This window comes from Protopterus annectens, chromosome 17.part0, assembly GCF_019279795.1.
Source record: "Protopterus annectens isolate FY-2018-M chromosome 17.part0, PAN1.0, whole genome shotgun sequence".
Taxonomy (NCBI): domain Eukaryota; kingdom Metazoa; phylum Chordata; order Ceratodontiformes; family Protopteridae; genus Protopterus; species Protopterus annectens.
Window position 1 is genome coordinate 101603448 of NC_056751.1, and position 23621 is coordinate 101627068.

At 43.9% G+C, this 23621-nt stretch overlaps 1 protein-coding gene across 1 annotated transcript in view; it reads left to right on the forward strand.

The window, feature by feature from the left end:
- Positions 1-23621, forward strand: part of WRN (WRN RecQ like helicase) — a 2579924-nt gene that overhangs the window by 282717 nt on the left and 2273586 nt on the right. Inside the window, 1 exon segment of the mRNA XM_044059154.1 lies at positions 7970-8408. Coding sequence (XP_043915089.1) covers positions 7970-8408 — 439 coding nt within the window.

The following is a 23621-nucleotide window of genomic DNA, read 5'->3' on the forward strand; positions in this document are numbered from 1 at the left end:
GCCTCAATCCTCACCACTAGCATTAGTGAGGGGCGTCCACATTGGGCGGATTAACAAGTACACACACAGTAAAGGACAATTTCCCTTAAGAGCACACAGAGATCACAGTCAGTCTAGGGCTAGTTTCTCCCTTTCTCTCCAGATCACCAATAAGACTCCCCACTGGCACAGCTATAGAGTACAGATCTCAGCTGAGTGGTCATGCCAATACTTCCAGCACCCTCTCTGTCCAACCAGTACTTCATGTCCCTGCCCAAGTAGCTGACACACACACACACACACACACACGCCTTGAGATATGAATTATATACAAACACAGATACTCCAGAGGAAGGCTGGCACAGGTTCTCCAGCTATGACCCCTTCTGCCCAGACTATAAGGTAGTACCGACTGCCGCCAACTACCCTTATCAGCTACTATAAAGGCCCTTACCAAAGGGTGTCCAGTTCTACTGTGCAATGTTGTTATTATCCAGTTGATAAGTGTGACTAAGACTTGAAGGCTATTTAGGAGTGGCTTATACAGTGTCAATAAATACATGAAAGTACGCTTAAGAATTTAAATATCTCTACACACAGAACAGCCACAGCTGAAATGTTTAAAATATGTAATAAATAATAACACAAGGCCATACTTATTCATTCAGCAGTGACACTAGAGAGTTCAGAAATCAGAGGAAATACTTTAAAACAACATTGTAGGATAGTCTCACATAAATATAGAAAACAGCTAGACTAATCTGCCTATATTTCTAAGAGAAATCATGGTTCTAAATAAACTACTTAAAGAGCAAAGCAAAGTGCTGGTCAGTTGTTGTCACCTTCAGAATGAAATACAAAATGCTCTCCTTGCTTTCTGAGATAGCCCTTTAAATTGATAATACACATTACTACAGAGTCATTTCAGATTACTTCATTCTTGTTGCTTCTTTTCCCAGTCTCACAAAACTTAAAATTTAACACTTCTCTTTTGATCTGCACCTGCCAGGAAGCCACAGCAATAAAAGACACTTTACATGTGAAAACTAGTAATTATATAGGTCTTAAAACAATAGAAAGAATTTCTAGCTGCAGCCATCCTGTCTCCAAGCTTGAGATCAAACACAATCGTTAAATCCTTTGCTTATCAGCCTTCCTCCAGCAGGGTTCACTGTGGTAACATTTTGAAGCTCAAAACATGCACAGTTTTCTTACATTTATCAAACAAGCCTGTGGATCATATTAATATTTACAAGGACATAGAATTATTTACAAAATTCTATCTAGCTAGGCTTGCAGCCTTCACATACAGTATTAGGAGGACTATACACAAAGAACTGTGTATATTTAGGGTTGTGATACAGTTCTAGCCTCATTTTCCTGTTGGTGTGATTTTTTGGGTGGAGGGGTCAGATTTAGTACAGAGTAATTTTCTTACAGAGAGTTGATCTGATTTTTGCATTCACTGTATTGTTGAAAAAAATAGTACTAATTTTGTTCACGTTATAGCTTTGCCTTTAAAATTTTAAAAATGATTGTCATGATGTCAGAGTACTTCCAGGTCCTAAAAACTGAAAATTACATGGAATGGGTGGTTCTTGCTTCTGTTGCTTTAAGAAAAAGTATTAGATTTTAATTTTCTGATCTGAAGTAGTTTACTTCATTTAGTCTTCATTCTGTGGGAATACAAATCCATATTGGATCCGAGCAGGCAAATATTACTAGCATCAGCTCCGAGCTCCAGACTCCTCTTACCCATAATACAGCTCCAATGCCTTCCATCCCCAGATCTTGTTTGCCGCGATTTGCAATACATTGTGTCTCCAGAGCTCCAGCTAGCAGTGGGTGTTTTCTTACTGCAAGTTTTCAAAAATTTCTGTTCTTTTAGCTGATTCAGGTTTGTGTAGGTACCCTCTCTCCCCTCCCATCGCTTTGGCATCGAGTGTAGGTTTGTTATAGTTACAGTAGTTTGTCTGTGGTGCCCCTCCCCCCTTAGTGTTGTCTCTAGTCTAGTGTGGTGAGTGGGTGTGTGTTAGCTGAAATAAAGAAAGTTTTTTCCTGTCTTTTTTAAGGCTTCTTTCTTTTATTATAGAATGGCTGAAAAGCTTATATTTAAGAGTTGCACAGAGTGTGGCCATAAGCTCTCCCCAGCGTATGGCCACACTGTGTGTGTGTGTGTGTGTGTGTGTGTGTGTGTGTGTGTGTGTGGTGCTTTAGACATGGCCCACCTTAGTGTGGATTGCTCCATTTGTGTTGGGTTCAATCCCCGAGCATTGAAAAATAGAAAGGCCAAGTTGGTCCTCAAAGGTCTTCTGCCTGCCACTGAACCTCCTTCCTCGTCTTCAGCTTCAGTGTCAGCGGCTGTTGACTGCCTCTCCTGCTTCTCTTTCTCTGGCCTCCCCTCCCTCCCAGGCTGGGACTGAAACTCCTGCATCTAAGCCTGTGGTAGTGGAGCAGAGGTAGAGAAAGGGAGAGAGAGTTGAAGATGAAGGGAAAGAGGAAGAAGTCCCCGGACCTCACGTCCCCAAGCAAGTCTGCAGAGATCCATGACTCTCCTCGGCTCCGGTCTTCGAGGTTCTCTCCGGAACCGGAGGAGTTACATTCAGTCTCCTGGGCCTCGGTTCATTGACCTGCCAGGTTGGAGTCCGTGGCCTGGTCATGGTTGACCCGCTGTTTATTGGACATGGATCTGGATAAGATGAGGAGGCGCTTTATCCGTACACAGATCCAGAATGGGATCTTGCCAGCCCCCCTCCCTCTGGAGGGGGGAGCTTGCTTCCTTTTTTTCAACCCATTTCTCCTTCCCCATTCCGACCTCTGGCTTCGGAGTTCTTGGATCCAATGTTGGCCTTGGTCAAGGGGTCGGCGCCGACGGTCCTTGTTTCCTTGATGTTGACAGCTGCCTAGAGCATCTTGGATCTGGCCAGTTCGGATCCGAACCGCTGCCGGAGCTTGTGTGTCAGATTCGAGAGTGTGGAACCTTTTCCATCGGCTTTGACATTGTTGGGCCAGGTTCCCTCCCTTGGAGCTCCGTCCACTTCGGGTCCGGCTCCAATTCTCACATTGGACCCAAGGAGACCGGCCTTCTTATTAGCTTCCCAGGAGATCCGCTCTCTTTCAATGTTCGATGTTGTAAAAAGGGTCCTCTCCATCGGATTGAGACCCCTGACTGCCCCATCGGACTCCGCCCAGACCCCCCCTTGGCTCTGTCTACAATCCTCATTGTCTTACCAGAGGGAGAGCCCATGCCCAAAAAGCCCTAGACGGTTCCCCCAGAGGAACAGATGGCTTGCGAGCGCTCCTCTGATAGCCCCACTGGAGATGTGCCTCGCAAGCATACGTGCAAGAGGAGGAACTTGGACTCCCCCAAGCCCCTAACCGAGGACACAGATTTAGATGATGTGGAGGGCTCCCCAAGATCACCTCCCAACGATGTCTCCTTTGGAGACATCATGGAGATCCTGCACCAGCGGGGAGGTTAGTCTGCCCCCAAGCCCTCCTCCAAGTCTGTGTTTCTGGAGGCTTTCGGCATGGGCCCGTCTACTTCTTGGGTGTCCCCTCCCACAGATTCTTTAGTGGATGTGATCAACTCACGGGAGTGGAAGGAACCAGACACCGTGGAATTGATCCCCAAGCGCTCCAATAAGTTTTAACTTCCCCTATTGACAGGCCTTTCTGGAACAAGGACTCCCCAGTGGACGCCATGGTGGTAGCAGCAACCACAAAGAGGGAGCTATCTCAGGAAGTTCCTCGGTCCTCCCTCCTGACCGAGAGTCATGGATGATGGACCGCCGAGGGAAATGGGTGTATGCTTCAGCTACCTTTTCGATCAGGGCGCTGAATTACTTGGCCTATGTCACGAGACTCGTGACCTAGTGAAGGAGCTGGAGGATTCTCCACCCAAGTCGAAGTCGCAAGAGGACAAGGCTTTGTTTTCCACAAAATGGCCGCTCTGAAGGTGGTATCAAATATGTCCATGCAACTCCTCTCCCATGCTATGGAAGGAGTGGCTAGGGCTGCTGGGTCCGGCATGTCCATGAGGCTTAAAGCCTGGCTCAGGTTGTACCAATTTACCGAACCTTTTAATGCGTCCTTTGCCAATGCTCCTTATGACAGCTCAACTCTTTTCGGAAAGACCGTCAAGGAGACACTAGTCTAGAGTGAGAAGGATGGGAAGACGCTGTCTGCCATTGGGATCCGCTTCTCAAACCCTCAAAGGTCCTTTTCCTGAAACCAGAGAGGGTAAAAGAAGATGTGGTTCCGGAAGTTTCAGTATTCCCGGGACACTCAGGGCTCTTCTTCCCCTAGAGGCAGAGTGGGACAGAATGGACGCTGGCCCAGAGGTCGAGGGGATCTTCGAAACTTCGGGTCTCGAACCATTCTCAGACAGACCCGGGCAAAAACCCTGAGGGGTTGCCCGGCTGCTCTACTCTGGAGGCAGTCAGGGGACAATTGTCCTTGCACCCAGCAACATGGGAGTCCATAACAACGGACCGCTGGGTGCTTCAAATCATATCCAGAGGATATTCTATCCCCTTCGTGGGTTCCCCCATATCTCCCAAACACCTCCCAGACATTCCACTCGTGCAAAGGGAGGCAGCAGCACAGGAGATTCCCAAGCTGCTAGGAAAACGAGCCATCTAAACCATCCCCCCAGATCAGTCCAGATAGGCCTTCTACTCCAGGTTCTTTTTGGTGCCAAAGAAAATGGGACTTAAGGCCAATTTTGGACCTCTCTACCCTGAACCTGTCAGCTGCCAAAAAAAAGTTCTGGATGGTCACACTACAGTCCATCATGCCGTACCTGCAAGAGAGCGACTGTATGTACTCGTTAGATCTCCAGAATGCTTACTATCACATAAAAATGCACAGAAACTCCAGGAGGTTCTTCCGCTTCCAGCCAGTCATGATCAGTTTCAAGCCCTACCCGTTGGTCTCACCAGAGCCCCTAAGGTGTTTACCAAAGTGATGGCGGTTGTAGTGGCTCACCTGAGGCTTCAGGGGATTCAGGTCTGTCTGTACCTGGATGATTGGCTCCTCACTGCTCCCACCAGGCATCTACTTTCCCAAACCAGGGATTACTTTCTGACACTTGCCCTGAGTTTGGGTATCACAGTCAACACATCCAAATCTAGTAGAGCCTGTACAGGTGATAAACTACATTGGTGCCGGGATAGACACACACTAGTGCAAAGTGTTCTTGACCTTGGAGAGAGTTCAAAACCTTAGGATGCATGTCTCCCTGATTTACCGTTCTCACCTCCAGACAGCGGAATCAGTGTGGAGGGGCCGTAGGCTTGATGGCGATAACCATAACTCTTCTTCATGTGCTCGGCTACAGCTACAAATGCAGATTCTTCAGTGGACTCTAGCGGTTCAGTGGTCCCTGTTGGATTTACCACTAGCCTATCCTATCCACCTAAGTCAAGTATGTCGGTCGTCCCTCATGGTGGATGAGCTCTTCGAATATTTTGAAGGGACGACCCTTTATTCCAGCCCCGGCCCAAACCACAGTGACCATGGATGCCTCCCAACTCGGGTGGGGGGCATTGTTCGAGCAGGACAGCCCAAGGTCTGTGGTCCCCCATAGAGACCAGCCTGCATATCCGTGTCCTAGAGATGAGGGCTGTCCTCCTAGCGTTGCAGGGCACATCATGCCTTTCTTCCTCTGAGGACGATTGCCATTCAGACAACATGTCAGTAGTATGGTATATCAACAAACAGGGAGGGACCAGATCTTTACCCCCTTTGTCGCAAGGCCATGAGTGTGGGAATGGGTGATCTCCACCGGTCGCTTTCTCATCGCAATGCACATTCCGGGACGGTACAACATTCTAGCGGACATGCTAAGTTGGACCACTCTGATGCCTTACGAGTACAGCGAGTGGGGTCAACCCTGCTGCGATCCCTTTTGCATCTCCTTCCAACGTGAAGTACAGCAGGTCTTTTTGCTCTGAACCCCCCGTCCACCAGAGACGCCCTAGTTCATGCTTGGCCTCCCGGTCTTCTGTATGCTTACCCGCCAGTTCCTCTCATCCCGAGGTTTCTGCAGAAAGTTTATCGACTGGGGAGCAAGATGATCCTCATTGCCCCATTCTGGCCTTGCCAGGTATGGTTTCTCTTCCTTTGGTCTCACCTTCTGGCTCCACCTTGGATTCTAGATCCCATTCAGGATCTGATTTCACACCCATTAGGGGTGCCTCATCTGAGTCTGGACAGCCTGAAGCTCACGGCTTGGCTGCTTCAGTTCCTATGATTGCTAGGACTCCCAAACTTTCCTCCTCAGTTAAGTCTATTTTAGTAGCTGCTCATAAGTCTTCAGCCAGAAAGATTTATTGCAGCAAGTGGAAATGTTTTTCTTTCTGGGCCTCTCAAAGGAGTTTAGATCCTTTCACAGCTCCTATTTCTGCTATTCTTGATTTCCTAGCTGATATTTCCCAGCATGGAGCCAGTTCTACAATCAAAGTTCAGTTGGCTGCCATTTCTCATTTTCATGTGGGCGTGAATTCTGCATCCTTGGCATCTTCTAGACTGTGTAAATCCTTTATTAAAGGCACTTTTTTGCTACCCCTCCCCTGGTCAAAGATACTGTCCCCCCTTGGGATCTTACTATGGTTCTCCAAGCTCTGCTCACCCCGCCTTTTCAAGCCTGCCGCAACTGCAGATCTAAAATTTCTGTCGTGGAAAACAGCTTTTCTGGTCTCTATTACCTCTGCTAGAAGGGTTTCGGAATTAGACGTTGTCCATCAAATTTCCATTCATGATTTTTCATAAAGATAGTTTTCCTTCGAACCAACCCATCTTTTCTTCCTAAGGTGGCGTCACCAGTCAATATCAATCAGACTATAGATTTGCCTGTGTTCTTTCCCAATTTTACCAGCAGGATGGAATACAAGCTACACATGTTGGATGTTCATAGACGGTTATGATTCTATTTACACAGGACAAAAAATCTTTGTAAATCTGATCAGTTGTTTCATTCTATAGACCCTTTTTGGTAAAACCTATTTCCATGGTCACTAGATGGATTTCTTCATGCATCCTGCAGGTCTATAAGGACAAAGGCATGTATCCTCCAGGTCAGGTTATATTCCACTAGGTCCATGGTTACGTCTGCATCTTTCTGGTCTAGGGTGTCTTTGGATGACATTTGCTCTGCAGCTACTTGGTCCTCATATCATACATTTGTTTCTCATTACAAATTGTATTTGACTTCTAGAAGAAGAGCATCCTTTGCCTCCTCTGTGCTCTGGAGTATCCTTCCATGAGGGCCTCCCAGGAGTTTAGTAGCTGGGGACTCTGTCCCACAGGTTGAAGACCAAATGAAGTAAACTACTTTAGATAAAGAAGTTATGTACTCAACATAACATTCCATCTGAGTAGTTGTACTTCATTTATCTTCAACCATCCCTCCCTCCTTCCCCCGTACCTTGGTGCAAGTTCACCCTATGGGCTGCAGTATAGGTCACAAGTATGCTATCAGGTCGGGTTCTAAGTATAAGTTCAGCAAACTCGATCTGGGGATGGAAGGCAGTGGAGGTGTATTATGGGTAAAGGGAGAAGTCTGGAGCTTGGAGCTGATGCTAGTAATATTTGCTGGCTCAGATCTGATACAGATCTGTATTCCCACAGGTTGAAGACAAATGAAGTACAACTACTCAGATGGAACGTTATGGTGAGCACATAACTTCTTTTTCTTTATTTTTATGATTTTTTTAGTCAGAAAATAGCATTATAATAATTATTAATGGTAATACTAATATAATAGTGTAATAGCTATCATAACTTCCGTGCATTCGTAAAAATGTTTTCTTTTGTACAAATTTAACAAATACATATCTAGCTACTCTCACTAACTTGTTCTTTTTTCCCATTCCTTAGTTATCTTAATCTTGCAGTAAATCACTGTGTAAAATTTTTAATTGCACTTTTAATTAGTTGACATCATTAATTAACTCTGTGTATGTTTTATGTTTGTAATTTTTTGCAGAGCTGCAGACATAATAAATGAAATTTCAGAAAAGCTGGGCAATTTACGAAATATATTGTTGAACATGGATGATGGGGATAAAAATTTAAAAGACAAGTTTTGCCTGAATAAACAAGACCTGGAGTCTGTATATGAGAGAGAAGACAGTGCTGAGGAACATAAACATTCAAAAATTCCTAGCATCTCGAAAACGCAACATACAGATGTAGACACTTCATCCTGTAGTCTGTTTAGCCATGATAACATTGGTGACATAGCTGAAGATGAAAGTAAACTAGCATCAAAGCAGCAGGGAGGTGGAGTTTTGCTTAAAGAACAAAGCAAGAACGAGAGTGAAAATTATCTAATGTCACTGCAGATTTCAGAGTATGAACTTCAAATGTTGGAACGGATGGCCAGAGAAGAGACAATGCATGAAAAGACTCTTGAATCCAACAAGGTAAAGATGATTGCCCTGTGTGAAAAAAGCAACGTTACAGATGTTAGTCAGTCTGTTTTATTTTTAATTTTTCTTTTACTATATTTTTGTTCTGTTAGGGTACACTGTATGTGAAGTTCGGCAAGAAATATTGGTACAGGGTGGTTGTGTGTGTAGTGCTGGTATCTAGTAGCACCAGCTATTAGGTGACTGATCCTGTCATTTGATTTCCTTTATGAAAATACTGTTTGATTTTAAAACAATGTTTGGACTGGTTTTAATTTTTTTTTGTGGCAAGAGCTGTGATATGTTTTTTTCTTTTTTGACTGTTGTGCCAGTTTTGTGGTGTTGAGTGTTTTCCTAAATAATAACACCTTCATTTAAGAAATTACTTCCAGCATTGTCTTTTATCTGCCTTTAGTCATCATTGTTTACACTTTGCAAGCAGGACCAGGTCATGAAAAGCCACGGGACAGGCTTTTCTACCTCTGTCATGCCCATCTCAACAATCATCATTTTGTTTGTCTTGGATTTCATTGAAAACACCAAGCTAGTTCTCTATTTATTTACATCATGTTTAAGTGACAGTTAACACAGTGGCATAGGTACAATTGCATTAATAGAAAGGAAAACAAGTCTTAAGAGTGTTTTTCATTATTATTATCACATAGCATTCATACATTTTCTTTTTAAGAATTATCATTCACTCCAAGAATACATAAATTACAAAATTCCAAAATTCCTGTCTTCCCTTAAATCTTGCTGCTTTCTCCCAATCATTATTCTGCATGTATTGTTCCCACATATTCCATGTTTATGTAATTTATTCCATCCTTTTTTGAGTTCCCATCTCCAATTCTAAAATCTTCTTTAGAAGTACTCCAAATTATAGCTGGTTTAAATTTCTGTTAACTGTCTTTTGGCTGCCAGTAGCATGAAACTTAAGGTCTTACTGCATTGAGATGATTTTGGCCCTGTGTCCCAACTCAGAAGAATAATTTCCTTGGGTACAAATATTTGTTCCCACAGTATTTCTGACAAAATGCTTTGTAGGGGGTTTTAAAAATTTGCCAGCTTGTTACACTTCCAACAAACATGTTCTTAGTATACCGCTCTTTTCCTATCACATGTCCAGCATTTGCTGTCTTTCTGAGGAGAAATTTTCTGAAGTCTGCTTGGTTATAAAATACCTATGCAAACACTTCCAAGCAAAAATCTTTAACCTTCTAGACTTTATTGCATACCTGGGAACCGTAGAGATGTCCTCCCATTATTCCTTTGTAAATTGCCTTTCCATTCTCTTCCCACTGTCTTCTAATCTCCTCTGATTCTTACAGCTATGCACCCCCCTGGACACATTACCATAAACCTTTCCATAGGTATATCAGCTACACCTGCTTTTCTTCTGACCCACTCTTTATTGTGTAGTTTTCAGATTTTGTAGAACAGTGAGTTAAGCAAATCATAATTACAAGTATGAGATGGCAGTAGTAGGGTAATATCCCAGGCCATTGCTAAAAGTGGAAAATATGGCAGCAATATGGTAATATCCCAGGCCATTGCTAAAAGTGGAAAATAACTCCAGTAAGAAAGTGCTTAATCCAGCAAATATTTCGTTGTATTAAGATTGTTGATTCATTGACCTCAATAAGTAGTAAATGGTAACTTATAATGCCCCATTTATAACCCTTAGAGCAACAACAAGAGCCACTGACTGTACCAGACTGCTGTCTTGCAAACCTTCACTCAGCAGTGGACATGTTGTATTTGTCTTTCTAAAGCTATAGTTGTCGTCTAACATCCTCCCATTCAGTCTGCAGTAATAACTCTGCAAATCTCCAACACCAAGTCCATTTTACATTGTATACATAGCCATAAAGAATAACATTTGCATCATAAATAACTTCACTCAAATGTCTTCAATGTATAATTCTGCCTCCTATAAAGCAGAAAACTAGTGTATAACCTTTACAGTGATATTTCATTATAACTGTCCTGAAATGTCCCTAAATTATTAGTGTCAGCAGATACACTTACTTGCCTTAGGAAGTTGCAACCTACATTGAAGTATGTGTAACCTATTAATTCTGAACACCACTACTTTGAATATATACTATACTTCCCTTGTCCATCCACAAACCCTTTTTCACACACACGGGATTGGGATGCCACTTTAACAGTAATAGTCATCTAGAGCAAAGGTTTATGCTGCTGGGTGGCTTGCCCTGCCACCATAGTTCTTTCACACCACACACTTGCACCTATGACCAATTTAGTGTCAAGTCCATATACTGCATGTCTTTCGAATATGGGAAGAAACTGGAGCACCCGAAGGAAACCCATGTCAACACAGGGAAGATGCACAGACTCTGCACAGAAGGCACCCTAGCCAAGAATTGAACTGGGGAACATCTTGCTGTGAGACAACAACACTATCCGCTGCACTACTGTGCCTCCCTAGACTTCCCTTGTCATATCCAAATATTTATACAATAAGAAAATACACAAAACAAATGGATAAAAGCTGGTTATAGTGCAACCACTAGATAAAATAAAAATATATAAATAACTGGCTAAACACAGCAAGATAAACTGATCAGACTTTAATAAAAATAAAAACAGATTAAGCATATTTGACAATGGCAAAATGAAAGATACACGCAAAGCTGAAGGTAGCTGGAATAAATGCTGCCAATCCAGATGAATAAAATCCATAGCTTTTATTATAGATAAGTAAGCGCTTTTGCAATGATCAACATTGCTTCATCAGACAGCGTACCCTCAGGCAACTGCCCTATATATATACATATGACAAAATTTAAAATAGCCAATCTGTTCTCAGAACAAATTAAGCATCAATCATCCCATCCTACAGGTACATAAAAAATGTAGTGTTGCTGAAAGTAATAAAACATGCCCAGTGTTCTTTCGGCTTTTCCTGGTTAGGGGTTGCCACAGCGGAACTCCGATCCGCTAATGATTGGCAGTAGATTTTTACGGTGCCGAGGTGTCAGCTCGACGCCCAACCTTCAACGAAGGCACGCCCATTCTATGCATGCCTTTCGAATGCCACTCAGCCACAGGGAGGACATGCAGACTCCACACAGAAGGCGCTCCAGCCAAGAATCGAAAGGGATAACCTCTTGCTGTGAGGCAGCAACGCTACCGCTGCACCAACGCGGCTTCAAAACATGCACAGTGCACTAAATGTAATATAGTAGTTCATACAGTGGCCAAACAAAAACATAACATGAAATATTTATTACAACTCTCTAACATTTGGTAACATAAAAAAAGGGGGAAAAAAAGGGGGGGGGGGTGGACTGCCAGACCTAAATTATGTACTAGTCACACAAAGTCAATATTGACGCTTTTCATTTCAGTTTTCTAGATTTCAAAGCTGGTTTTAGGGGGACAGAGTCATTCAAGCCTAGCCCCCTGTGCGCACCTAGCCTCAGGATCCACTGAAACTCCATAGACTCTGTCTGGCTTACAGGGTCATCCAGCCTGCTGTTTACTTCTTGAGCATGCAGTACCTGAAACAAGAAGGTATGTTCCTCATTTGTGGATAGTGTGTTTCACTAAAGCACTATATTCTAAGCCTCTCCTAGTGCAATATGCATTATCCTTGATCCTTTCCCTGAGACGACGGTTAGTCTTAACAACATAAAATTGGAAACATACCTTACAGTGTGCAACATATATCACAATGACAGTCTCACATTCTGCCTTGACCTTAAGTTCCCACAAACGTCCTGTATTAGGGTGTTTGAAAAATCTAGATTCATCCACATAGGCACAATATGCACACTTGTATGTCCCATTCATAACACTGACTTCATGTTTCTTCTTCCTGGGATAACACAGTTGGTTCAAGTTTTGCTCATTCCTGTATATAAACCGTGGTCCATCTCCCACCACATTAGTGGTTTCTTCATCTACTAGAAGAGTGTGCCAATAATCCTGTATAATCCTAGTAACGTTACTCACATCTTTAGTGTACGGTAAGACTAAAGGGGTCTGGGAGAAAGCTTTATATCCTTCCCCCTGCTGTTTTACCAACCTTCTCGCTGAGTAAAAGGGTTTAGCTTTACCTCTTCTCTCCTCTTGCACTTGTGTATAAGCCATAGCCACCTCTTGAGCTGATATCCTCTAATCAAAATCCCTCTTTTAAATTCCTGAGTTCTGTTTGATACATCTCATCCTGACACAAAGGCGAGAAAGCCTCATTGCCTGCCCTTTCACAATGTTGGGAAAGATGTGTTCCTTGTGCATACTGTTATAATGTAGGAATGCTGGACAGTAACACTTCTTCCTATGTAATTTGGTGCACCACCCCTTCTCAATTTTGAATATTCTGACATCCAAGAAATTTATACTGGTGCTAGATTGATTCATGGTGAATTTCAAAAAAGTCACAAGCGTTGTCCATACTACGGTGGAATAGGTTCAAACTAATCTCATCCCCCTTCCAACCTAAAAAAAGGTCATCCACAAATAGTCTATAAAAGATGATATGAGGATCCTTCAACAGATGTAACTGCTCCCAATCCACCATCACCAAGTTTGCATATGCATTGGCATATGTGCCCATTGCAACACCTGATGTCTGCCAATAGCATATGTCATTGAACATGAAGACATTGTGTTCCAAAACTATCTCCAATAACATACATAGAAAGTCTATTTGTTGTACTGTTAGTTTCCCATGTGTCAGAAGTACTGACCTCATCATGTTAATACCTTGTTCATTAGGTGTACTTGTAAATGATACTACCACATCTAAGGTGACTGTTAGGTCCATCCCCATGAAGCCGGCCATCTCCACATCACTATATAGGTCACTTAAAAAATGTTTCCTTTCTAAGGACATGAGGGAAGTCTTTTAAGTACATCCATCGGTTCACCATCCAGGTAAATAGAAATGGGCTCTGTTAGCCACCTTGCCTCTGCTACAATGGGTCTAAACTTAGGGCATCTGGTGTCCTTATGTATTTTAGGGAGGCCATGCACTCGTGGAATCAAAGGTTTTTCTACTATAAAGTATTGGAACAATTCCTTGTCCAGCATCCCCATGCACACACACATTTCTGAAGGGTGTTGACAATGTGTCTACTCGTATCATTCACAACATCCGTAGATACAATCTTATATACTTTTGAGTCTGCTAACATTTCTGTCATTCTCTCAAAATAGAATGTTGAATTCAGCACTACAACAGGTCCTCCTTTGACAGAGGGACGTATAACTATACTATCATTATTTTGTAACTTGTGTAATGCCTGCTTTTCTGTGGTTGACAGGTGATCACCCTTTCTGTCTCTGACATTGCTGACAGTACTGTCATAGATGGCATTCTCACATGCTTTTAAAAATGTTTCCACATTAGGTGGTAAACTAGGTGCAAAAGTGCTTTTCCTTTTATATTTCAAACGGTGTACATTTTTCAACATTTTTAAATTGTAATTTTAATGTTACATTTCGTGTAAACAAACGCAGACATAGTAACAAGTCATTAATGTCCATATTGCTGGTAGGTATAAAACTCACTACTTTGCTTATTAGAGAAGTTTCTGTTGGTGTCAGTTCATAGTCCGACAGGTTCCACACTAGGTTTCCTGCCTGTAGCCCCACATCTTCTTGAGCGTGTGTGTCTGTATCTGCCTTGGCACCTCCTTCTGCTTCTGCCCTCCTCTCTGTATGTCCTGCTCCAACAAATCCCTTCTCCCTGTGCAAAAGGGCAACGGAAACGGTGGAAAAATCTGTTGCTTTTAAGTCCATATTTTTTCTGCATCTCACTACTGTTGCCAGCGTCATCGCTGGTTGTATCATCTCCATTTCTAACTGATTATGTGGAGTATCCATCAGTGTTGAATAGACAGAAGCAACAGCTTCTGGTGAGAGGGCACTCCCTCCTATCCGTCGATTGGTTGTCATCTCACCGTCATGCTGCTGATTAGTCACTCGCTCAGACTGCTGGTGTGACCCTCCTCTCTCAGCCCGTCTCGCTATTCAACTAGGGCGACACGCCCCCTCCCTTGTTGATTGTCCTCCTACTTCCTCACCCAGTTGATTGGTCGCTTTACAATGGTAAGCACTTTCACACAATAACGGGGCTTCCTCAGACCTGCAGTAAAACTTAAAAACCCAAGATGTAATGTGATCCTATCTCGCCTACATTCATTACTGACGGGTTCGGAGCCGAGAATTGGCTCCGACTCAGCCACTATAGCTAGCACGAAGTCTCTCATTGGCTGGGCTAACCCTGTATCCCAGGATGCATCACGCCCAAACCCCTAGATCTCGTTTGCCGCTCCTAGAGTCCCTTAAAGGGACGTTGTCATTATGTCCTAGTTTCCTGTGTGCTTGCAGCCTAAATATCCAGTCGATCTCAAGATTCTCAATCCATAGTATTATGTCACCACCTCTGTTGCTCTCATTACACAGTTGAAAAACAAGAAAACTAAAAGTGTGATCACTAGTAATAGCCATCACATGTTTAAACAAAGCACTTTTGGTATTGCCTTTCCTGATGTCGTTGATGTGCTCTCTACTCCATTCCTTTTAATGACCTATTAATCTTTCCTGCGAAAGGAGGTTGGCATAAGGTAGGAGGTTGGTATAACGGTTGGGTCTATATTATATCCTTGAATGCTTAAAAAAGCAAACGCTGATTGATTGAACTTATTTTCGCGAAACTGCAAAATATCGAAGCAGCAGAAACTAATTTTTTCCTAGGGAAAGAATTTGGTTGCTTCAGTATTTTCAGTGTTATGGTGGAAAGTTACTGGTCGGATTCAGGTAATTGTGCGATTGTGTGGATGTGAGTGTTAGGGTGATTTAGGTGGGTTAGGGTTAGAGCTCGGGTTAGGGCTTGGGTTAGGTGTGTGCGATTGAGTGGACAGGAGGGTTAGGGTGGATTTAAGTGAGTTAGGGTTAGGGAGTGAGTGAGGTGAGTGTGTGATAGTGACGGACCTTAGGGTTAGGGTTTGGGTTAAGGTAAGTGGGTAGTTAGTGGTGTGTGCATAGTTTAGTGTAGGGTTAGGTATCCAATTTTAGGTGTATGTGTGTGGATTTCTGTTTGTTTGGTGTGCTTGTGTTTTGTGTATGTGTTTTGGGAAAAAAATCGCTGATCTGACAGTGAGAGATTGTAATCTTTCGCTTAAATTAGGTCGATCTATCAGCGTTCGCTTTTTTAAGCGTTTGATGATATAATGTAGACCCTAATGGTATTTACCTTACAGACACAAGGTGCAGGGTTTGATTCTCACATGGGTTAATTGGCTAGGCTTAAATGGCCTAAAAGGGCAGTTAGCGTAGTATTTGTCTATGAACCTATAAAAGCAGGTACAGGACTTGCATAGGGCTAAGTAGACCAGATCCATAGAACAACAATCAGCATACAAATCAAACGTTTACTCAAATCTGGTCACAGGATGAACAAAGGACTTTTTGGTAGAAATATACCTACACATAACACAAGATGTACACACAACAGTGCCTAATCTGTCAGAGCCAGGTCTAGTTACACCATAAGAATCATAACAGAGCCTCTTCTGTACAGATAAACCATTTCTATAGCTAAAACGAGTAGCACTGCCAAGCAATGTCTCTCATCTCTGGAAACAGGACTTAATGACAATGTCAGTTTAAAGCCTAAATTGAAATAGAGACCCTTGAAGCACTAATTGATGAACTATATAAGTTGGGTTTTAAGTTTTATTGCAGGTCTCTGGGAGCACTGTTATAGTGTGAAAGCACTCACCATTGCCAAATACGTTTTATCTGTTTTTTTTTTTATTAGTCTGATCAGTTTATCCTGCCATGTTTAGCTGGTTTATATATATATATATATATATATATATATATATATATATATATATATATATATAATTTATTTATACAATAAGCTTATATAGAACACAAATTTAAACATTATGAAAATGCAGTCAGTAGAGTACTGTAAATTCAGAACATCACATAAATAGATATCCTGTTCATTTAGGGCACAGTCATACTTTAGCATATTGTTTTTGATTAATTTGACAGATGTGAATCCAAACTTTACTTGAGTTAATGTGGAACTATTTCAGCTCCATTTTTCTCATTCAGAAATTGTGTGTATTCATTCTTACTAGTAGCAGTTTTCCACAAGATGTATTGAATGTAGCAGATTGACAATAAATGTCATGCAAAACAGTTTGTATACCTCATGAAGAACAGTAGATCTGATGTTGTCCAATTCATTTCATTAACTTGAGGCACTCTTTTCTGATACTCAGAACCGACCGGCCACCTTCTCGCAGCTTGAAATTCCAAACTTGAGGTCCTCCTACCTACCCATAATGCTACTTTCCCACATTTCATCAGATCGCATTTGCCACACTTGGTGTTAGCAGCAAGTTCCGCTTGATCCTTGAGTTTTGGCTGAGTTTTCTAATTTTTTGATTTTTCCAATCCTTTTTTTTATCTTTTCCTTTGCCTTCCTTTTCTGTCTAGCTGTCTGGTTCTATCTGTTAACCTTTTTTTTTTATAAAGCCTTTCTTCCTGTTGTCCTGTTCTTCTTTTGCACCCTTTCATTTTTTCTTTTCACAGTTGATGAGCCTTTGGGTTTCAAAAAGTGTTTGTGGAAGATTCCTTTATCTGACACCTGTGGGGAGTGCGTCTACTGTTTGGGGCCCATCCATTTGGAAACCCCTTGTGACATATGTAGGGCTTTTCACCAGATAGGAGACGTAAACTCATTTTAAAGGGCTTGTTTCTTCCTTCCACCACCTCGGGGGCCCTTCCACATCAGGGGCTCAACCCCTGGCTAAGAAGCCCAAAGATTCCAGGGAGTCCAGGAGGCAGTCTCCCACGTGATGTCCTTCAAGGATGCATCTGCAGTCATAACATATGGGTTGTCCTGCCTCAGGCAGCCCTTCGGTCGGCCGGATTCCAAAGTCTGGGTCTGGCCTCAGCTGATGTCGCACTTTCCCCGACGTCAGAGCGTCTGGAGTATAAAAGCATCAGCCGACGCCATTTTCCTCAGTCTTTCTTGTCGCGCGGTGCCCGAAGCAGAAGCTGTTCGCAAGTGCCGGTCGGTCAGATCCAGTGATTTCAGCTACCGAAGACTTCGAAAAAAGCTAAGTACCCCATTGGGGACTCTTTCTTGCCTCAGCCGATGTCAGACAAAGTAAATAATTGTTTAACTTGTGGGAAACAAATACCTCATAAGGATTTCCATTGTTACTGCCTTCCTTGCTTAGGCCCAGACCACGACGTATCGGCCTGTTTAGCCTGTGCCTCCTTCAACTGATGAACTCTTAAACGTCGGTCGGAGTTTGCAGAGGAATTTTTTGGAGCCGCTTTTGCTTATAAAATGCCGTCGGAGACTCCGACTTCGCCTATGGTAAAAAAACGCAAGGAAAAGGACCGACACTCTTGGCCCGCGGTTTCGGCTGAAACCACGGCTAGGCATACCGCGAGTGTCTCGGTTTCGGCCGAAACCGAGTCCTCGGCGATTCCTTCTTCTGAAACCATACTTCCGACCACCGAGGCCCGAGAGGCCCCGGCTGAGTCGGCTTCAGAACTACCGAAGCTAGTGTTCAGGAATTGTCCGACACCATACCTTTGGACATTTGTACCCCTGCACGTGGGGCAGCTAGGCCCCCAGCTTCTATGTCCATTAAGGCCTTTTCAAGGGCTAAAGCTGCCAAACTTTCAAAAGCTTTGCCTGCCAAATCTACACCCAGAGGCCTTCCCCTAGTTCACAGATCCTCAGCCTTGCTGAGGACCTTATCTCCTTAATTAGGGGTTCACAACCTCACCCAGACAGGGCCTCTCAACCTCCTCCAGACAAAAGGCCCAGGACTGACCCCTCTGAACCTCACTCCTCGGATGATTCCACGGATGGATCTGAGTTGTCAGACCACCAGGAAGGGGCTTACTCGCCTTATGAGGATTCAGATGCAGAGGAATCTATCCCTTCGGCCTTCCCCTCCTGAAGAGTTTTCCTTTGGGGAGACCCCCTCCTGAAGAGTTTTCCTTTGGGGAGACTTTACACTCCATGAGAGAGCACTTTCAATGGCAAGGTCAGGATTTCTCTGATTCTAGAAAAAAGATTAAGGACCTTTTTGCATTTGCCTCGGCATAGGCCCTTAGCTATACCTCCTGTTCTAAATGTAATTGATGATGTGTACAATGATGTCAGTACAGCCCCTGATACTCTTCCTCCGACCCCTGCCAAACCTGACAGATATTACAGGGTCCCGGATTCTCATTTCCATCTGTATAAAGCCCATTCTGCAGACCCAGAAACTATTTCTCAGGGCCCTAAAGGGGTTGCAGCCACTACTGCCAAAAATCCCCTACCCTCTGAAAGAGAGTCTAGAGCTTTAGAGAGATGGGGAAAGAAGGTGTATACATCTGCAACTCTTTCTGTCAGGGCATTAAACTGTCAATTCCATATGATACAGTACCAAGAGTATTTGTTAGATGAACTGAATAAGAAACTTTCTTCTCCTGAACCCCTAGACCGTAAATCCCTTCAGGATTTGGTACATAACTCACAACAGGTTAGTAATCATTTCTTAAAATGTGGCTATGATGCACTGGAGGCTTCATTTAGATCAGCTATGACTGGGGCAGTTATTCGTAGGCATGCCTGGCTGAAGGAGCAATCTTTGCCAGACCATGTCAAAGCTAAACTCCTCGATGCTCCAGTGGAGAAACAAAATTTATTTGGCTCCCCTGCACAAGAGATTCTAAAAAAGGTTGAAGAAAAAGCAAAATCTGTGCAAACAGTTAAAGATTTCCTGCAGGTTCAACCACCGAGATTCAGCAGAAACTGGCCTACAAAGAATTGGTCCTTTCCAGACTCGGACAGAGCCCAGAGAGGCAGGAACAGGCACCCTAGAGGCAGAGGTCAATCGAAGGGCTCCTACAGAGGCCGTCAGTGGTAGCCTGCCAACCAGAGGAGTAGTGCAACAGCTACAATGACAACCACTACTACAGGACAGACTCAATGACTTGACTCTGATTCCGCCTACCAGGGATCAACTGGAAGCACCCTTGGGCGGAAAGCTGGCTTTATTCTCAAAAAACTGGCATTATATTACAAAGGATACATGGACATTGCAAATAATAGACAAAGGATACAGGTTTCACTTCCACACTTTGCCAAAAGAAGCGGAATGCCAAACCTTCCACCAAATCAGAAGGCAGAGGCTTTAAGACAAATCAGCAATTTACTTCAGATGAAAGCTATAGAAAAGGTACCATGTTCAGAACAAGGCCAAGGATTTTACTCCAGACTATTCCTTGTACCAAGAAAAGAAAATCAATGGAGGCCTATTCTCGACCTGTCCGCACTGAACACTTATCTCATTGTGCCAAAATTCAAAATGCTGACCCTACAGCAACTTCTTCGCATGTTGGGCAAGGAGTCTTGGCTGGTGACTCTAGATCTCAAGGAGGCATACCTGCATGTCCCTATCCGACCAGGTTGCAGAAGACACCTCAGATTTCTTGCAGGATCAGAGCATTATCAATTCTCAGCATTGCCCTTTGGCTTATCTACTGCGCCCAGAGTATTCAAGAAATGCCTGGCATCAGTAATTGCACATTGCAGACTACAGGGAATTCAAATTTATCCATACCTGGATGACTGCCTAATACAAGCGGACAACAAGAAAAAATTGTTAAAGGACTTGGCCTATGCCATACACCTGTTACAGACCTTGGGATACACAGTCAACATCCAAAAGTCAATACTAGTACCATCCCAAAGGATAACCTTTTTGGGTGCAGATCTGGACACAAACACCCAAATGGCCTTTCTAACAGAAAAAAAGCAAAAACAACTTCCAGATTCCTTCATAATTCTGACAAGACAAACTCAGCTTACTGCAAGGAAAATCCTGCAGGCCCTGGGTTACATGGCATCCTCCATAATTTTAATCCCACATGCCAGACTGCATATGAGGAAATTACAATGGTACCTAAGGAGTGTATGGTCTCAACACAGTCACAGTCTAGAAACCATGATACCAATCATTCCATGCCTTCAAAAGGAATTCCTGTGGTGGGCTCAGGCCTGCCAGTCCAACAGAGGGTTGCCTTTCAACAAACCAAAAACAAGGCAGACCATCACCACGGACGCCTCAGACCGAGGATGGGGAGCACACATGGAGGACAAATGTATCCAAGGCCTATGGCCTCAAGGGCAGCTTAAGCATGCACATAAACCAAAAGGAAATGCTGGCAGTGAGGCATGCAATCGAGGCATTCAAACCCTTCCTCCAACAAGGACATCTGTTAATAAGGACAGACAACACCACGGTCATGTGGTACATAAACAGGGAGGCACACATTCTTACCCTCTATGCCGGATGGCTATGAATCTGTGGGATCTATGCCTGAATCTCAATATCCAACTGCAGGCCCAGTTCGTGCCAGGGAAAGAAAATACACTGGCGGACAGCTTAAGCAGAACTACCATGGATGCACACGAATGGATGCTGCACCCAGACATTTTCAAACTCATAACAAAGACATGGGGAATGCTGGAGATAGATCTGTTCGCCTCCCCACTCAACCATCAACTGAAGACATTCTGCTCAAGGACATACCACCCACAAGCTTGGAGGGTGGACTCTCTCTCTTTCAGCTGGAAAGCCCTAACAGTATATGCCTTCCCACCTCTCCCATTGATGTACAAGGTTCTACTGAAGATCAGGGAGGAACAGCCAAAAGTGATACTAATAGCTCTGGACTGGCCAAGACAACACTGGTATCCACTATTGAGAAGCATGTCTCAGGCAAAATCATGGCCTCTCCCCCTATGGCCTCTTCTTCTAACGCAGAACAATTTCAAGACCCTGCATCCCAACTTGAAAACATTGCAGCTAACTGCCTTGGAAAATTCCTTAAATCCCAATCAAACTGTTTTATCTCAGAGGGTGAAGGACATTATCCTGGTGGCTCGCAGGCCTTCCACAAGGAAGACATACTCAGCTAAGTGGAAGAGATTTCTCATTTGGAGCACATCAAAGGGCACAGATGTCACAGTGGCAAACCTAGCACATATCCTAGAATATTTAGCAGAATTGTTCCACAATGGCCTGTCCTATTCTTCCATTAAGATTCATGCTTCAGCAATTTCAGCAGAATACAATGTAGATCCACCTATCTTCTCACACCCTCTCCTCAGACAATTTCTGAGAGGGATCAAAAATGTTAAACCTCCAATAAGACCCCCTCTACTTGCCTGGGATCTCAACTTTGTGCTGGAAAAACTGACACTACCTCCTTTTGAACCAGCAGCATCAGTGGATCTACAGTTTCTATCTTGGAAAACTGCATTCCTTCTGGCAATCACTTCAGCAAGAAGAGTATCTGAGTTACAAGCATTAATGGCAATGCAGCCTTTTCTTATTTTCCACTAGGACAGAGTGTCACTAAGAACCAATCCTACTTTTATGCCAAAAGTGGTATCTAGGGAATCCTTGAACCAAGCTATTCACTTGCCTATGTTCTTCCCTAATCCACAGAATAAAGGGGAAAAACTTTTGCACACCCTGGATATACACAGACAACTACGCTACTACTTGAACAGAACAAAAACTAGCAGAAAAACTGACCAACTTTTTGTAGCATATGCAACTGGGGTGCAAGGAAGAGCAATTTCCAAACAGACAATTTCAAAATGGATAGGAAATTGCATTCACTTTTGCTACTCCTTTCGTGGAAAGACAGTTCCTGAAAATATCAGGCCTCACTCCACAAGGGCCACGGCCACCACTACAGCCTTCCTACGGGGGGTGGCTACCAAGGACATTTTAGAAGCTGCTACTTGGAGCTCCGTGCATACATTTGCCAAGCATTACAATCTACCTTTATACTCTAGATCCAGAGCAGGGTTTGCAACTGCAGTCCTGCAGAGGATCTTAACTACACCATCTTTTTCTTAGTACCTCCTCCCCCAGATTGGCTATGGTATTCTACCCATATGTTATGACTGCAGATGCATCCTTGAAGGACATAGTACAGTTTTGTACCTACCATAAATGTAGATGTCCGATAGGTATGCATCTGCAGTCAGGATTACCCTCCCTCCTTCCCCTCTGTGGTATTCCTAGGGTGCTGACCCATCTTTTAGCTAGCTGGGGGAATCTATTATGGTGTATTTGTTTGTTTATTCATGTATATCATTTGCAAATGTTTGGAACTTTTCAGCATTTATCCAAATATAGCCTTCCTAGAGGGCACCTGGCATCTGGGGCAAGAAAAACTGAGGAAAATGGCGTCGGCTGATGCTTTTATACCCCAGACGCTCTGACGTCGGGGAAAGTGCGACATCAGCCGAGGCCAGACCCAGACTTTGGAATCCGGCCGACCGAAGGGCTGCCTGAGGCAGGACAACCCATATGTTATGACTGCAGATGCATACCTATCGGACATCTACATTTATGGTAGGTACAAAACTGTACTTTTCTTCTCGTAACCTCCGCAGAAGAAACAGAAGTCTTCGGAACTGACATGGTCGGCTCTGAGCTCTCTTATCTCAACCTCCCCTACACCCCATTACTCCTCTGTGGCTATGGTGCCATGTGGCATCCCCCTTGGTGTCTGCTCCAGATGTGTCGGCACCAGGGTCTTCCCTGCTTGTGTCTTCTGGAAGATCACTGACCCGTTTCACACAGAGAATTCCCCGACCTCCCTCTTCAGCCTCGTCTAGATCTTCCCGAAGCCTGTTCTCTAGGGATGTAGGTAAGCTCGTGGGGCAGTTCCTCGAGACACAGATCCAGTTGTCCGCCCTGTCCACTTTCAGATCCGTGAGGTTCTTCCTGTTCCAACCAGTAGCTCCTTCTCTGATTCATCCTTCGGTTGGGGAGTTGTTGGTTCCATTTTGTCCTGGTGCTGTGGTGTCGGAGCCGATAGAGATTACGTCTTCACCACCGACTTTCTTCCCAACTTGCTTGGCTCCGGCTGCTTCGGGTCCATGTGTGTCTCAGAGCCATAGAGTCAGTCAGTTCCAGGGGGGGTTGACTTTGGCTCCGAAGGTCGCAGAGCTGACTCTTCCCCTGACAGCTCTACTCACTCCCCCCTCAGAGTGGGAGGCCCGTTCCCTCTGGTGGCGTTGGCCCTGCTGAGACAGCTCCAGGTAGTTTAGAGTCCTTACATTTTCAAGGCTGTGGAGAGGGTCCTCCCATTCCGAGGAGACCCTCGACACTTATGTCAATGGAACATCAC